This window comes from Leiobunum rupestre, chromosome 2 (assembly GCF_980474605.1).
Source record: "Leiobunum rupestre chromosome 2, qqLeiRupe1.1.hap1, whole genome shotgun sequence".
NCBI classification, from domain to species: Eukaryota; Metazoa; Arthropoda; class Arachnida; order Opiliones; family Sclerosomatidae; genus Leiobunum; species Leiobunum rupestre.
Genome location: NC_143385.1, coordinates 7,517,511 through 7,534,693, shown reverse-complemented (window position 1 = coordinate 7,534,693; position 17,183 = coordinate 7,517,511). Strand labels below are relative to the sequence as shown.

Genomic DNA, 17,183 nt, shown 5'->3' with positions numbered 1-17,183 from the left:
CATTATTTACTTTTTATTTTATTTTATTTCATTATTTATTTTTCATTTTATTTTATTTCATTATTTATTTTTCATTTTTTTTTATTTAATTTTTTCATTTCATTTTATTTTATTTCATTTTTTCATTTCATTTTATTTTATTTCATTTTTTCATTTCATTTTATTTTATTTTCAATTAAATGCTTTAATACTTAATTTTAATTAATTTTGAGTAAATTTTCGAACGTAAAATGTGAATTTTATTTATTTTAGGCATGTATCGTATTCACCGAAATGGAAATTTATTCAACAACGAGATTACACTCCATAAGATCTTTTCATTTTCGTATTTATAGTTTTGTTTTATTTAATGGGTATTTTATTGTTTTAATATTTAAACCTCCTCCATTGATTTTTTCAAACTCACTCTTTAAATTGATCTTTATATCAACCAAGTCATTAGTTAGGTTAAGCCTCTCTTCGAAAACGTGATATTGGGGAACAATTAGAAGGAGTGTAGATTTTTAAGGAATAAAACTACATCTACACTTTTACAAACTTCCCCTACAAGTTTTCGAGGAGTAGCTTAGCCCGTCTTTAAAATTCTACTCACAACTCGAGGAACATTTAACAAAAAAACGTGAACTAAATTAATTTTTGAGTGAAATTTTCGATCTCCATAATAATATCGTATTTTATTTAATTTAGGCACGTATCACATTTGCTGAACACTTCAGACGTTCTTTGCATCTTCGTACCTTTAATATGCCACTGACTTTCGAAATTGGCGGATGCGCTACAAAGTAGCAATGACCTCATAAATCTATGCGTACATTAATAGCAAACGGGTATTGATACAAACCCGTATTGACGAAAAGAGAACCTTCAAATCGCGGCGTAGAACCTACTGAGATTTCGATCTTTTTTTTCTGCTTCAAAGAATAAACGCGCAAATGTAAATTCAAGGTCTTTGGAGTGTGTGTCATTATTTTAGCGGAACTCGGAAATTTGGGTTCCGTTTGAGGTAGATTATTAAATGGATGATGGCGTACGCTGTGTGTCTGTTCCTAATTTTGTTTCATAAGGGCTTAGTGGATCCATGGATTAAATAACCTTACAGGGATAGTTCTCTCTAATACATTTTACTATACTACGAGTTGAAGATGTTTGTTTCAAACGAGGCTGCCAGATATTTTTGTCGTCCCCTCAATTTTACCCCCTTTACCGATACAAATCCGGAACAAGATTTTTTGATACGTCGCCATCTCCCGGCGGCTTTTGGCGAATTTCATATTTTTCCAACGGTTTGTTTTATTACATTTGAAAGGGAAATATTCAATCGTGGTCAGTACCTCAGTGGCTCTGGAGCTTCCTGGTTAAATGTTAAAGTACTGTAAGCGACCTTTTTCATATTGTTTTTTAGCCATTTATGTATATCACCTAATTTTTCGTTAAATTGTTTATAGGCTTTCAAACTGTAAACAAGTTTTCAATAGATAGGCCTTGGCCTACAAAAATAATAATTTCATCAATCGCGATTGCACCCCCTTAGAAATTTTTCCCCCGTGTATCGGTAAAATCGAGACTTCCGGTCGTTGACAATTCTGGCCACCAGGGTACGTCTGGAGCAAATATTGTACCCCAGAGAAATATCCCTGTAAGGTTATTTAATCCATGGTGGATCATATCACGAATCTAAAGCAGGGCCGCCTTATCCCTAAGGCAGACTAGGCAAAGTGCCTAGGGCCAACGAAAATGTTAGGAGAAACTAGAGCCTACGATTCCATATTTTGGATTTTTAACAAAGTTCTTTCTTTTAAGGATTTTTCAAGTGTTGTTAATTTTCCGGAAAAATAAAATGCGCAAAAATTTCCAGAATATTTTCCACAAATCGGAAAATTAAAAAATTGAAACATAAATGACTTTTTAAAGGTTTTAATGTTTTTAACTTTTTATCGTTATAAGATGTCTAATATCAGTAAACATACTACAAAACATTGATAGTTTTACATTGTAAATCAGTTTAAACTAGTCTAGAGGTTTAGTTTTACTTTCAGATTCGAAAAAATTAGGCGAAAATTTCGCTTTATTTAAATTTGCAAACAATATATTAGACTAATCATGGAATGAAAACATTTTTTATTTCCCGCTAGGAAATTTTTCGACTTACAACACTAGATTTTTCCATATAAAGTCCATGGATTTGTGGATTTTTACCGGAATTTTCAACGAGAATTTGTCAAATGTCAGACCCTTTTGTATCAGAAAAGTATTCACATACTTTCATTTTCAAGTTTTTGTTTTCTTTTTAAATTGACATTTGATTAGAAAAAAGATCATTTCACCAGGGACAACGTTATAGATCGATTTAATAATTATAACGGGCAAAGACGACTTTAAAGGGGTAAAATTCATCCGAGGTAACGTGGTGATGGCGTTATTTGTTAGTACATGGCGCTCTGATAGCAACATGACGTCATAATTTTGATTTTCAACGATTGGTTGAAAGTTTTCAGTTTTAGTGGTTTAACGGTTTTGTCGAGATTTAAAATACAAAATTCGCTTCCCTGATTGGATAGTTTAAAATCGTATTATAGCGCCATCTATGGCGGAGAGTGTTAACTACTTTTAAAATTAATTGTTAATTTAAATTACAAAAATTATATATTTTTAATAAGAATTTAAAGTACTATAAATTAGTAATTAATAACTTTTAAAAAAAATATTTTTCATAAACTTTATCGTGTCGTAATCTACCTCAAACATTATTAAATAGGACGGTACCTCGGGTGGATTTGGCCCCTTTTTGCATATTTCCCTGTAGGCAATATGTGAATGCGTCAATTAACGAACTGACCGGTAATTGACTTAACAAGTCACTATTGTACTTAGGTATTAGCTTAGCTGATTACTATTATTTTTCCTTTATTGGGTCCACTTATTGTATGCTCCGTGTGAAACAAGGTCTCGTTTAAAATGTTTATATGGAAATGTTATAGAGAGGCACACTTATGAGTTATTATGTTACATATGCTATACGTATCGAAGATAAATTAGCTTTTATGGAAGGAAAAATCCATGGCAGAAAGATAAGGAGAGTTAACTCAGTCCATTGTTTTAAAAGTGCCTTGTAGCAGTGCTCAAAAAATTGATCGCTTTATATTTTCCACAAATAGCATTCATCATTTAACTTTATTTAAAAGAACAACTAATTTTAGTCTATCCGCAAGACGGATAAATGGCGATAGCATAGGATTTCGCAAAAGAACTTTCTTTCTTCAAAGGTGGAGTTTGCCAAGGTTCCTAAAACGCTACGCTTACAATTTGTCTGTTAACTGCGTCAAGACAGTGTGTCAGAATTTATAACCCGGTGTACCTAGTAACAGAGACCATACCACTGGAGGCCTATCATCAAAGTGCCCTACGCCAGCGTCCACCTAGCCCGGACAGGTGACAAATCCAGCATGGGTAGCAGTACCCTACTACTGATGGTCACACCTTTGACGCAAGCCACTCAACCCAGCAGAAGGAGCAGCAATGGGTGGACCAACCCCCACTTCGCACACAGCAGACTAATAGTCTTAAGCCGCATTCACACTATCCAACTTAAGTCACCTGACTATGTCTGTCTGACTAGTCAGCCCGACTAGTCAGGTCAGACTTCGCGTTCATACTATCCAACTAGTCAGCTTGGTGTTGGATGCGTTTGGTCGGGTAGTTAAGTTCGAACGTTAGACGCATGAGGTCGTTTATATATCATTACCCAAACAGATAAATAAAATTTAGGTAGAAGCTGTCTGCTTGTTTTTCTGATTTGGGAATGTTGGCTTTGGCTCAATATTGTGGCTGGTTAAATTTATTGTTTTGAGTGAGAGTAAATATGGAGTCTGATGAAAAAAAGAAAATTGCTTTATTAGGTATTGTTTTGATCGTAAATAAACAAGGGGTGAAAAAGAACGAACAATTAGATTAATTCTGTTATAATTAAAAAGGGAAAGAAATAGTTATAAATCTTACGGTTTCTTTTACTATCAAACTTTCTCCACACAAGGATCAATACGCCGAAAAGTTTATCGCATTGACGTCACTTTTTCTCGGTTTCTATTGGCTGCTGCCACCTGACTAGCTAGTCGGCCTGATTTGAATCGCCTCTCTTCCCGATTCAAAGCTTCCCCGACAAAAATCTTATCAGGTGAAGCATTCACATTACCGGACTTGTCAGTCAGACAAAAATCGGGCAGCTTGTCAGCTGACTAAAGTTGGATAGTGTGAATGAGCCTTTAGACGATATGACCAGAACGCCGAAATGGATTTTCGGCCGCGTTATCCGACTGCCATATTTTCAGAGAGAAGGGCTGCCAGACACATTTTTCGAAATCTTTTTTCCACGTGGAAGTATGCTTGGATTAATTAATTCATCCAAGATGTGCGTATGGGACGTTCCACTCTGAAAACATGGCCAACGCTCACGTGATCCGAGATTTCCCGCGAAAATGCCCAAATTTGCGAGACTTGTGCGGCGTGCATATCGACTAAGACTATAGAAATATCTCTTACTGGCATGCGGAAAATGGAACTATCCGTTGTCACCATGTTGGCAAGGACTATCTTACCATCTTGACACTGTCGCCCCTGTAGTATGAACATTGTTTCTTGTTCGTGAAGCAGGGGGTTACAAATACCACACAAACTGTTGACAATAGCCCCCTCAAGATCGAGTAGGGTGTTACGGATTTGTAAGTCAAAAAAGTCTTTTTTTGCGAGGGGCCGTACACTTGGTCGAAAAGCGCAAAATCTTTTAATTCTCTTTATGGTAAATTAAAATTGAAATCCCAAAATACCTACAAAAAGTACTGATAAAATCGCCAAAATATCTACGAAATCCCGAAATCCCGTACAAAATAATGGCAAGTGTCCGACCCCTCGCTTTTTTGGGAGAGCAAACGATATTTTTTTATTCTCAACTGAAAACTGTCTAAAAACGGCATCGCTCTTTTACGGGCGTATCGACCCTCTTTACAATCTCCTATGTGACGGCCGCCACCGCCGTACTACCTCTGCCTCCACTATTGAATTTCTTTCCCCTAACGGGTCCCCTCCCCAGGTAGTCAAGCTATGGATTCCCCCACGAATATTCTCCGTAAAAGAGTCTATAGTCGACCAAATCACATCTGGGACAACATCTCCTTTTCGCGGCCACTCCTAGGACTGACTCATTTTCCGAGAAAGGCAGTGTTATTTTCTAGTAACAATATGAACAACGACAAAAAACTGCGAAGAAGAGCGAGCGAGATTGGGAACCCAGCTGAAAGTAGATTGGGATCTCTTCTCTATTCGGGCACTAATTGTTTAATTTTTAGGCCCTTTTCACTTTGAACCCGAAACCTCCACATTCTACAAGCATGAAGCACGCTCGTTAAATTTTATGGCATTTCCCCGTCTCTGGCTCTTTCTCGTTTACAAACATCTTACGTTTAAAGGAATCACGAAATTTCCAATCCTATCACAACAATTATAGACATATTTCAAACCTTTTTAAAGTAATACATTAATCAAACATCAATACAAATTAGGAAAAACTAAACAATATCATTAATGGTAAATTTAACATTAATTCTTTCTTTCTTTGCGGACCTGCACTTTGCGGCTTTGCACATTGCAGCATTGCACTTTGCGGCTTTGCACATTGCAGCATTGCACTTTGCGGCTCTGCACTTTGCGGCTCTGCACTTTACGGCTCTGCACTTTGCGGCTTTGCACTTTGCGGCTCTGCACTTTGCGGCATTGCTCTTTGCGGCATTGCACTTTGCGGCATTGCACTTTGCGGCATTGGTACTTTGTGGCATTGCTCTTTGTGGTATTGCACTTTGCGGCTTTGCACTTTGCGACTTTGCACTTTGCGGTTCTGCACTTTGCAGCATTGCACTAATAATAACAATGATCTCATTTCCATTTTTAATAATATTCACAGATCAACTACAATATACTACACAACACACAAATTATACCAAACAAATGACCATATCTCCTGCCATATGTATACATATATTTTAAACGCGCTCTACATTTTTATATCTTTAACATAGGGATAAACATGGGCCACAAGTTTTTAACATATTTCCGCCGGACTAGCTACTTTAGTCAAAATTGTACACCAAATTTTTGATTTCCAAAGATTCCATTCGATTTCTAAAGGAATGGTATACATAATTGTTGTAGATAACTTTATAACCTATATTATTGAAAATCCACTATATATGGTACAACAGAAAACATTTATTATCAAAATTACACAGCCGTCAAAATTAAATTAGTTGCTTATGTTGTATAAATAGGTCTAAAAAACTATCAACAAGACAGACTGCATTACAGGCTTCTTAGTATCAGTATTTTGGTAATACTGATATTTATCGTTATTTACCGAAATACTGATATTTACCGTTATTTACCAAAATACTGATATTAAATACTGATATTTACCACTATTTACCAAAATAGAAATATTTTCTTTTAAAACCATGTTTAATTAATAACGGTAAAAACGTTAATAAAATATTTGCTTCATGGTTCAAATAAAGGAGTTAACCATGAAGTAACTGTAGAATTTTTGGGGTTTCACAAGACCCGCTATATTAATTAGACTGAAGAATTTTATTTGTTTTTACTGGGAAACTTTAGTTGAATATCAGGTCGCGTTCTATCTCTATAACTACTATTTCTATAAACCAATTCGCATATTACATACAGGGAAACAATCCTTTAGAAACCACCATCGAGTATAAAATTTTAATTTCGTATTTCTACACTAGATGACGCCAGTGTGGATATTTTGGTGCAAAATTTAAAAAAAAGTTTAAATTATTATATTTATTATATAATTTAAGTGCTATTTCAAGCTGAAAGTTTATATAAAATATTTTAGAAAATATAGTTATGCAAAATTTAAGCTTTTGAATAACCACAATTTAAATTAGACTTTCGCGGGTTTTCTCATTTTTGTTATTTTGGATTGTAAACTGATGACGCCATCTAGTTACAAGTAGATTATTAAAAATGTACACGCAATGGCGGTACCCCTGTAAAAGGATCTTCTCCCTTCTTATATGCGTATTGGTGTATTATTGACTACAAACTTTTTTCTAGTTTTCTACCATTCCTTATTTTTGGGTCTTTACCCTTTGACGATTTTGCAGTTATCTTGCCCGCCTTCGGAGAGTCGACCCCTTTTAAAGAGTCCCCTCGAGTGTTAAGTTGCCAGAAAACGTTTAAGAATCTCGCCCAAAGTATGTGAACAACCAGCCCAATTTCCGTCCAAACCAAAATCCGAGATTTTACGAAACCGCCCAATTCCCGCCCAAGGCAAAATAGCATTATGGCCCTTCAGTTCTTAAATTCATGCCGACAAGATAGTTTTTACTCTAATAACAATAAAAAGGGCGAGTCACTGTGCCCTTTCCTAGGTCCCTCTAAGCCGAAAAATAGGCAGAAATCGTTTGAAAGCTATGTCAATTTTTATTTATTTTTTAATTACCCGCATTTCTCCACCATAAGACCTACTATTGATCATCAACTCTCAATTTAAAGAAACAAAATCACTTAGTTCAAGTTAGTTATCAATCAAACAAATTATCAAAGGGAACAAAAGAAAAGATTGAAATGTTTTTTATTAAATATGAATGAATAAAATTTAAAGGAAACAATTTTTAATAGGTTTTAAGAATTAAAATATCGATGATCAGTCACGGGGTTTGATGTAAAAAGTAGTATTCGTAAAACATTGACGAAAAATTAAATTTCAAAAAAAATCAGCTTCAACTTTTGAAACCCGCCCAAAAACCGGCCTTCCGTCCAACGATTTTTTTCCTTGGAACTACCTTCGAAAAGCAGCCCAATTTGGGCGGGAAACCGCCCATCTGGCAACTCTGAGGGGGTTCTCAAGCTGGGTAGAACATATGGGGTATGTTTGGGTTATTCCCCGAAACTTTCCATACCTAAACCCACCGGATTCTACGTCGCCAATTTTCCTATCCAGCTTGTTACAATGATTTTGAATACAAAAGAAAGGATATTGGGCCTTTCACAAATACATCAAAATATATTACAGTATTTACAATGAATTATATCTTTTTTAACATTTATTTTTAAACACATATACATATATAATTAATTTTAATCATTCCAATTACACTATTAATACTAAAATTTAAGTTTACACAAGCAATTAATTTTATTCAAATTTAAATTCAATGCGTTTTTCAACAGTAACAATTCTTTTATTAACGTGTTAACATTGGTCAAATTTTGAAAGCTTGTATCTCCTAAACGGTACATTTTAGGACCATGGTTCATAAAACATTTTCAACTCGTATTGACCCATAGAACACATTATAAAAGTTTCGGTACTCTTATCCGTAACACCCTGTATAACTGTGAATATTTTTTAACCATATCGTATCGAATAGTGAGTCATATTTTGTTAAATATTGAGTCATATTTTGTTAAATATTGAGTCATATTTTGTTAAATATTGAGTCATATTTTGTTAAATATTGAGTCATATTTTGTTACATATTGAGCCATATTTTGTGAAATATTGAGTCATATTTTGTTAAATAGTCAGTCATTTTGTGTTAAATATTGAATCATATTTTGTGAAATATTGAGTCATATTTTGTTAAATTGTGAGTCATATTGTGTTAAATATTGAGTCATATTTTGTCAAATAGTGAGTCATATTTTGTTAAATTGTGAGTCATATTGTGTTAAATATTGAGTTATATTTTGTCAAATATTGAGTCATATTGTGTTAAATAGTGAGTCATATTGTGTTAAATAGTGAGTCATATTGTGTCAAATAGTGAGTCATATTTTATTAAATAGTGAGTCATATTGTGTTAAATATTGAGTCATATTCTGTTAAATTGTGAGTCATATTGTGTTAAATATTGAGTCATATTTTGTTAAATATTGAGTCATATTTTGTTAAATAGTGAGTCATATTGTGTTAAATAGTGAGTCATATTGTGTTAAATATTGAGTCATATTTTGTTAAATAGTGAGTCATATTGTGTTAAATATTGAGTCATATATATTGTGTTAAATATTGAGTCATATTCTGTTAAATTGTGAGTCATATTGTGTTAAATATTGAGTCATATTTTGTTAAATATTGAGTCATATTTTGTTAAATAGTGAGTCATATTGTGTTAAATATTGAGTCATATTTTGTTAAATAGTGAGTCATATTGTGTTAAATATTGAGTCATATATATTGTGTTAAATATTGAGTCATATTTTGTTAAATAGTGAGTCATATTGTGTTAAATATTGAGTCATATTTTGTTAAATAGTGAGTCATATTGTGTTAAATATTGAGTCATATATATTGTGTTAAATATTGAGTCATATTTTGTTAAATAGTGAGTCATATTGTGTTAAATATTGAGTCATATTTTGTTAAATAGTGAGTCATATTGTGTTAAATAATAGCAACTCAGTCTAAATAGTTACCATTATTTACATATCCTCCTGTGTAAGTGATATAATATAAATTAAAATTTTGTAATTTTTTTATATTTTCATTATATACCATATAGCTTTTTGGATTTTATACCATAAAATTATTTACCCTTATTAACACAATTTACCACCTGTTGAATACCATTTAGAAACCCAGCAAAAGCAAATCAAATTGCTGTAAAATCAGCACTTTTCTCAACAAATTGTACTTTTCTAGGGGGTTCTGAAGTTGAATTTGAGGCAGGCCCGGACTGGCCATAGGGCAGATCGGGCAAATGCCCGATGGGCCGGTGTGGTCAAAGGGCCGTGAGGCCATCTAGCCAGCATGACAATGTAGTGTTTTTGTGGGAAGTAGGGGCCGACGTTTCTAAAATGCCCGGGCTGGTTTTAGGTCCCAGTCCGGACCTGATTATTTTGAGGCGTATTTAATAATGCCCAATAAAAAACATTTTACTGTGATTAGTTGTAATTAAAATCAGATATATTTTAGAAGTATAAAGAAATAAAAGAGAAAAATATGTTAGAACAATTAAAGCGGTACATTTGTACTTTTTTAATAAGTTTCCAAATATTAGAAATATTTGGGATTTATTTAATCGTATTGAGTACGTTTCGAAAAATTTATGATACGAAAAAACGGTTTGATATTTTTTGGCATATATTTAGTACGTTTGAACTTTTTGTAGTTCGTTGAAAGTTTTATAAATAGTAAAATCTTTTGACATTTCAAAAAAGGAAGAAAATTTGTTTCATAGATGGCGTAGTACGCGGAAAATCGAAAATTACATTTTCCCTAAAAAATGCTTCGTGGATGTGAGTTCCTTTGCCAAGGTAACGAGTTTAATTCTGCAATGGTGGTCACGTGTTTAATTCCATCACATGATCGTATTTTGTTTAGCCTCCTGATCTATGACGTGAATAATGTGATGGTGGCCGTTTCGAGCTGAGGCTTAGTTACGTGTTCCTATGACGCTACGACCAAGCACCGCACACAAAATGGTCATTTAAAAATATTTAAATGCAATAGACGCTTAAATAAAATCTGTTCATCGATTTGCCTAAGATAAGTAATACAGAGAGCCCGGACATACTTGTAAAAGCGTTATAGTTAGAAAGTGCGCTACTTAATATTTCAATATAGAAAGGCTAACGGCTCGATCAAATTCGCTCGCGCCTCCTGGAATAAAAAATAAATAAATTTATCCTTACAAATAAAACTAACATAAGCACGTGACTATTTTATTCAGTAAGGAAATATTACAGCTGAATATGAAAATTAACTCGTAGAAATTTAAACACGACCACCGCGCGATTAAAAAGTTAAAATATTAAAATGATAAAATAATAGACCGGTTAAATGCTTCACCCGTTTAAAAAGCAAAACGGTAAAATATTTGAGCTCGGGCGTTTTTGTGGGATCCAAAACCCTCAACTTAATCCGTAAAAAATAAAACGATTTAAAATGAAATCAGGGTTGAACGAAATTATTTCTCGGAAAAAAACAAACCTAATTCGAGATAATAAAATTTAGTTTCGCGTAAACGGTCGCGTTATAATTATTTTTCATAAAGAAGAACGTAGAATAGCGGTTTCACTACCACCGGTTGACCTTCGTACTCTCTAGCTAAACGTAGCCCAGAGATGCCTTTTTCAGATACGCGAGACATGATGTCTTAAGGCGCTTGTTTTCCCCCATCGCGTCATTGGCATATCCTCCGCGTGGAAAATATTTTCGGCAATAGAGAGAAAGTTTCCGAATCACATCTCTTTGAAAACCGTCGTCAGCCTGTACGGGTTATTGAAACGGCTAAACAAAAATGGACGATGTGTACGGGTTAGCGGTCAGTCATCGGAACGTGTCGTTTTCGTACGAAAAAGGTACGAAAGCCAAAAATATATTGGATAACGTGAATGTCGCCGTGCCTCGCGGAACAATGTGAGTTGCATTTTGTTTAATTATTTGTCTATGAGGAAACGAAAACTGTTAAATTTGGGAGGCTGGAACTGGTCGCTGTCATACAATCATTTGTTTCGCATTAATCAATAATTGAGAGGCGGTCGTTTCGCTTTCACTAAGATTAATAGCTTCGCCTGCGGATTTGGAAAGATTAATTTCTGCGCATCTAATTGACTAAAGGCGTTTTTATTTTATTTCAGTGGCATGTGTTGACATTAATTGAAATGGGTCTTGACTATATCTTTTATATCTGTGGGTACTTTCCGGTATCTTTTACATCTTTTTTTGGTACTTTCCGGTATCTTTTACATCTTTTTGTGGTACTTTCCTGTATCTTTTACATCTTTTTGTGGTACTTTCCGGTATCTTTTCCACGTTTTGGGTGCTGTCCGGTATGTTACATTTGTTATAATTTATACTTCAATTACCTACTGATATAATAACAGAAATAAAAATAAAAAAACCCACAAAGCATTTTACGCCTCGTTGCATTAATTTTTATTTAACTTTCCAATTTTTCGTTTTATGGTTATATTTCGAAGATGTTTTTTTGACTTTTTTCACAACCTATTTGACGTTTATGAAATGAACCCTTTTCTTTGAGAGAAAAAACGTAACCTACACTCGCCGTACCAATAGGTCTTCCTTTAATTTGCTTTCGAGAAAGAGAAATAGGCGATATAATAAAGTAACGTGGCCTTCTTGTTTTGATGGGGAAAGGCCACCTTCCACTATGCTTCCATTAGCTTTCCCACCAAAGAGCCTATGAACTCATCCGTAGGCTTTAACTGTACTATTTCGTTATCCCATTTTAACAAGTTGAGCAAGCATATCTGACTTTATAATATCGCCTATTGCGTCGCCTCTCGATTGAGAAGGATTAAATTTAAACTCTAACAATCTATAACCGACGTTTTTGTTTTCTGTCAGTGTCATGTATTAAGATTAGTTTAAATTTATTTGCACTATGGCTGCGTACGGTAAAGCTAAACGTGAAGACCTGATTTCAGTCGGGTTTTTTTTATAATTTGAGTTAGTTATTTTCATTATTATTTATTACGTCATATAAAACATTCATTATTAGAAAAAAGGGTCAAAGTAACAATGTGTTTAAACTCGAGTAGCCCACTAGTTGATATGGCAATATTCTTTCAAGTTTAGACGGGAATTTTGGGTAAAAACCCATCGCGATTGCCGGGTCCAGTCGACCTGACACACCTAGGTCTCTTCGCTGCAAAGACTATATATACGTTTCGCTTACTAGACCGGCGTCTCCATTCAAAAAAACCTGTGAACACTTTCAAAACACTGGAGAAGCCTTGACTAGCCGTTAAAGGCACCACTAGTAGCATTGCTGTACTGTGGTGAAATCTTTTACCAGCTTCTGCTATCGTATGCAAGTTGAGCCATTGTAGCGAAGCGTATACATAGTCTTTGCTTCGCTGTAAACAGACTAAAACCCTCTTGCGCTGTTGCGTACAAAGTGAAAGTAGTCAGGACTACAATAAGTTCAGGAAACAAGGTCGGACTCGTACAATAGACCGACCCCCGTCACTCGTCACGATTATCGGGAAGCGACGCAGAGAGGGGTTTCAATTCGCGCACGATAACATTTCTTCTCTCCTCTCGGTCAGGTTTTCGCGTTTCCCGGTTTTGACGCCATGTTTACGCGTTGCTCAACGGTGTGGTTGTCCAACGAAGTAAAAGTGGTTTTTTTCGTTGATTTACGGTATAATGATACCACCAAAAGTCGAGAATGGCGATAACATTTAAATTAATTTAATCTAAATTATTTGTATACGTGGAAATTACAATTGAGCCTTTCCACACACGAGGTAGACCCTAGTTCACGAAATGGAAAAGTTTTTCTTTGGCCAATTTTTTCAGTAACGCTCAATGAAATATCTGAAAAATTATTGTTATCGTAACGTATGATCTTGTTGGACGCTTTTTACGCTTGTTGTAAAGCAGTGTTGCCAATGTTTGAGGAGCGAAAATCCCACAGCCCAGTTACAACATTTTCAGCCAAACCCCCAAAACGTTTTTAGCCACACCCCCTCCCAAAACTCAGAGCAAAACTTGCCAAATATTTATTAGTTTCGTAGACTAGCGCGGGAAAAAATTAAATTGAAAATACTATTAGAAATTACAATTTTTTTTATTCAATTTGATTCCCAAAAAGCTAATAGTCAGTTAATATTCGACGATTTGAATACATTGCTATTTTGTGTAATTCTATGTTTATGAGCTGCATCACTATGTGTACTAGGTTAGGCTAGCTCTAGCCTAAGGGGCGGCTATCAGCGTAGAAAAATAAGTGGTTTTTCAAAAACAATAATAAAAAATTTAAGGTAAAAAATCCCACAAAATCAATGACTTTCGATTAAAAATCCCTTTATCCCACATAGCCCAAAAAATCGTTAAAAATCCCACAATGTGGAATTTATCCCACACATAGGCAACACTGTTGTAAACTATCTACGGTCGCCTTCCTTTCTCCGTGCTACGACGTCACGTGACCGTTGAGCAACGAAAAACCTTGCTCTTACAGCCAATGACTTCGTTTCTCAACGGACGGGCAACGTGACGTCAAAGCCGGTAACGCGAAAGTCATTTAATTATTTTTCAATCTAATAAGTTGATGACGCGTTTTCTGTCACGGGCATAAAAGTTACGCAATTTATATATCTAGTGAACCATAAGTACCATAACATAAAGTATGACACTTCCTAAGTTTTTATGCTCATTTCTTGACGAAAACATTTTTCAACACTGACTTTCTCGCCAAGATCCGACTTCGACTTTCACACGAACTGAGTAGCGTTTTATGGTCCTTGGTAGTAGAAGTAAATTTAGCCTTGGGCATATTTAGACACCAGGGGGCTCTGTGCTGAGAGCAGTGGCGCACCCTTATTTACAGAATAAAGTTTAAAATGTTAGATTCTAGTTACAATTGACAAATAAGATTGGTATTTCCAGTGTTTATAGAGATATTTTTGAGCGACATCGATTTTTTAACTCGGTAACGTCGCGGATCCATTTCACTGTAATGCGGAGAATTTATTAAATCCTATACTACGGAAAAAGTCGGGTTAACCATCTCTCTAAAATGTAGACTTCTGAACATTAAACTTGTGTTTTTTCTCCCTAACCCCCCCCCCGAAAGAATTCTGGGTGCGCCACTGGCTGAGAGCTGAACCTTGTAATAATAATAATAATAATAATAATAATAATAATAATTCAGATGGCCGGGTTACAATGCGTAGGAGGGTGGTGGCACGCCCTTCAAGCCACGCGAGCCAACAGCTCTTTACACTAACTATTAATAGCTCCGAAAATCAGATCGGTTACAATTTTTCCTAATTGACATGCTTACTACATCGTGACCACACTTCCTATATTTTGCTATATTTTATAATGCCTTCCTATAAATTCCTTAATTTTCTCCTATTTTCATATTTTGAAAATGAAAGAACTTTTTTGTACGTGTCATAAAACCTCCAGTGAAAACCAAGGTTCTTACAAGCGGCACTATGAGTAAAACACAACCACTTTCGAACAAAATCGTGAAATTTACGGGTTTTGTAAATCCGCTCAGTGGTCTAATAATGCAAGAAAACAGTGTACACAAATTTATAAATATTCTAGGTGAATCGAATCAAAGTATGCCGATATGCAATAATTACCTTATTATTTTTCGTACATTTTCCTACAACTAACCTCCAAAGATTCTTATATTAAGCCTTTCCCTGGTCACCTTGTTACTGTCATTTTGTCATTGCTACTAATGAGTGAACAAGGTTTCATTTCAGAAAATACCTTAATGACATACTCATGAGTAAATATGTAGCCTAGCTTTTACAAAATCTGGGGGCTTTTTATTAGGCCTTTCTATAAAGTAACAATGGCCTTATTGTTTAGATGTATCGGGCGCGTCACTCGTGGCGTAGAAGTGACGTTTCACTATGATAGCCAATAGATGCTAGCATCTAGGAGCAACAAACACAAGGAGAACGCAGCTAGCCTTTAAACACGCTTACGAAGGGTTGTGTACGAATTTCATTGGACGAGCGTCACGAGTCTTTATGCTGAACGTTTTACGGGCGGGGGGGGAAGACAATTTCCGAATTTTACCCTTCCGACGTCAGCAGTTGCTAAAGCGTCTAGCCAATGAAAAACGTACACAAGAAAATACACGACTTCTGACGGGTTGCGTTCTCCTTGTGTGGGGTGTTGTGTTTGTTGCTCCTAGCTAGCATTAACTCCATTTATGTCTTATTCGACTTGTTAAAAAGTTCCACGCGCGTCTTGATATTTTAGGGTAAACTGGCTCGAGCGATTTCGCGCGTGCTCCCTGAACTAAAAATATGCACGAGCCTTTTACGTTTAAATATTAAAAGAGCGCGTGGAACATTTTAACAAGTTGAACAAGACATGAATTAAAATTCGACGAGTCGCCCTGTTTATAAAACTCCTACGTTTCTCGTGACGAAAGCGATACTTAAAAACCAGTTAGGCAAGCGTAATGACTTTATAGAAAAACTTATTGATTTTTAAAATTTTAAATCAAGGGCCTGTAGTTTTAGTTGACCGCATTTCCGTTAAAACCCAAAGAGTGAAATAGTTCAATGTCAGCCACTTTTAAAGGAACTCAACATTCCGTTTAATACGTGCAATGATTTTTTTTATTTCCACGAACGTTTTATACCCGACACGATTGACTCGTTTATAATTAAATTCTAATTTATAAGAAAACGGATACTGAATCCTAAAATTTTCCACACATCCTAAACTTCTTCTTTAGCTCTATAGTTTTTAGTGCTGCGCATCCTAGGTGGCGCCGGATTTATACTTTGATGAAGGGACAAATTTCATAAATTTATCTTTTGGTTAACACCATTGCCAAAAATAAAAAATGCCTTTATATAAATAAAAATAAAAGTATAGACTTATTTTAATTTTTATTTATATTAAGGTAAGAAAAATTAAAACCAAGAAATTTCTTAATACAATAAAAATAAAAAATTTGATATAAATAAAAATAAAAAATTTAATATAAATAAAAATAAAAATTTAATATAAATAAAAATAAAAATTTAATATAAAAAATTATATAAATTTAATGTATATATAAATTTAATGTATATAAATTTAATATAAACAAAAAATAAGAAATTCATTAATATTAATTGAACTTAAAAAAAGAAATTCATTTTACAGGGTGTCCACTTTTAATCGAAAATGTGATTTTTCTCAATAACCGTTGAAGTTAGAATATATAATTTTTTTGTGTGAATTGTCAGTACCGGGGGCCATTGTTAGAATAGAATAGAATGTTTATTGTTCACCAAAACAGTACATTGGTACCAACAAGTTGGCGAACAGGTGTCAGAAATACAAAATTATAAAGTAAGTCAAAGTAAATATTTTTCAACTCGATGTCATATAGGTTTATAAAATTTATATTACAGCGGGGGGCTATAGTGATGTACGATAAATTCATTTTCTTTTTCTCATTTTTTTTAAAATAATTTAAGAAAAAAAAATGGTAATAATATAGTATACACAAAAATGTATAACCATTAAAGTAGTACGGCAAATTATTTTGGTAGACCCATTTAAGATGTTTACTTTAAATTTAATATTAAATTAGCAAACGGTTTAAAAAGAAATATTATATACATAGATTAAAATGAGGAAAATGTAGAGCGACGTCGAAAACATAAGA

General features: G+C 34.4%; 1 protein-coding gene across 1 annotated transcript in view; it reads left to right on the top strand.

Moving 5' to 3' along the window:
* Positions 1 to 11,152: 11,152 nt before the first annotated feature.
* Positions 11,153 to 17,183, top strand: part of LOC149955983 (ABC transporter G family member 20-like) — a 28,162-nt gene continuing 22,131 nt past the window's right edge. Inside the window, exon 1 of the mRNA XM_090165342.1 lies at positions 11,153 to 11,434. Coding sequence (XP_090021468.1) covers positions 11,316 to 11,434 — 119 coding nt within the window. The 5' untranslated portion in view covers positions 11,153 to 11,315. The remainder of the gene's footprint in view (positions 11,435 to 17,183) is intronic.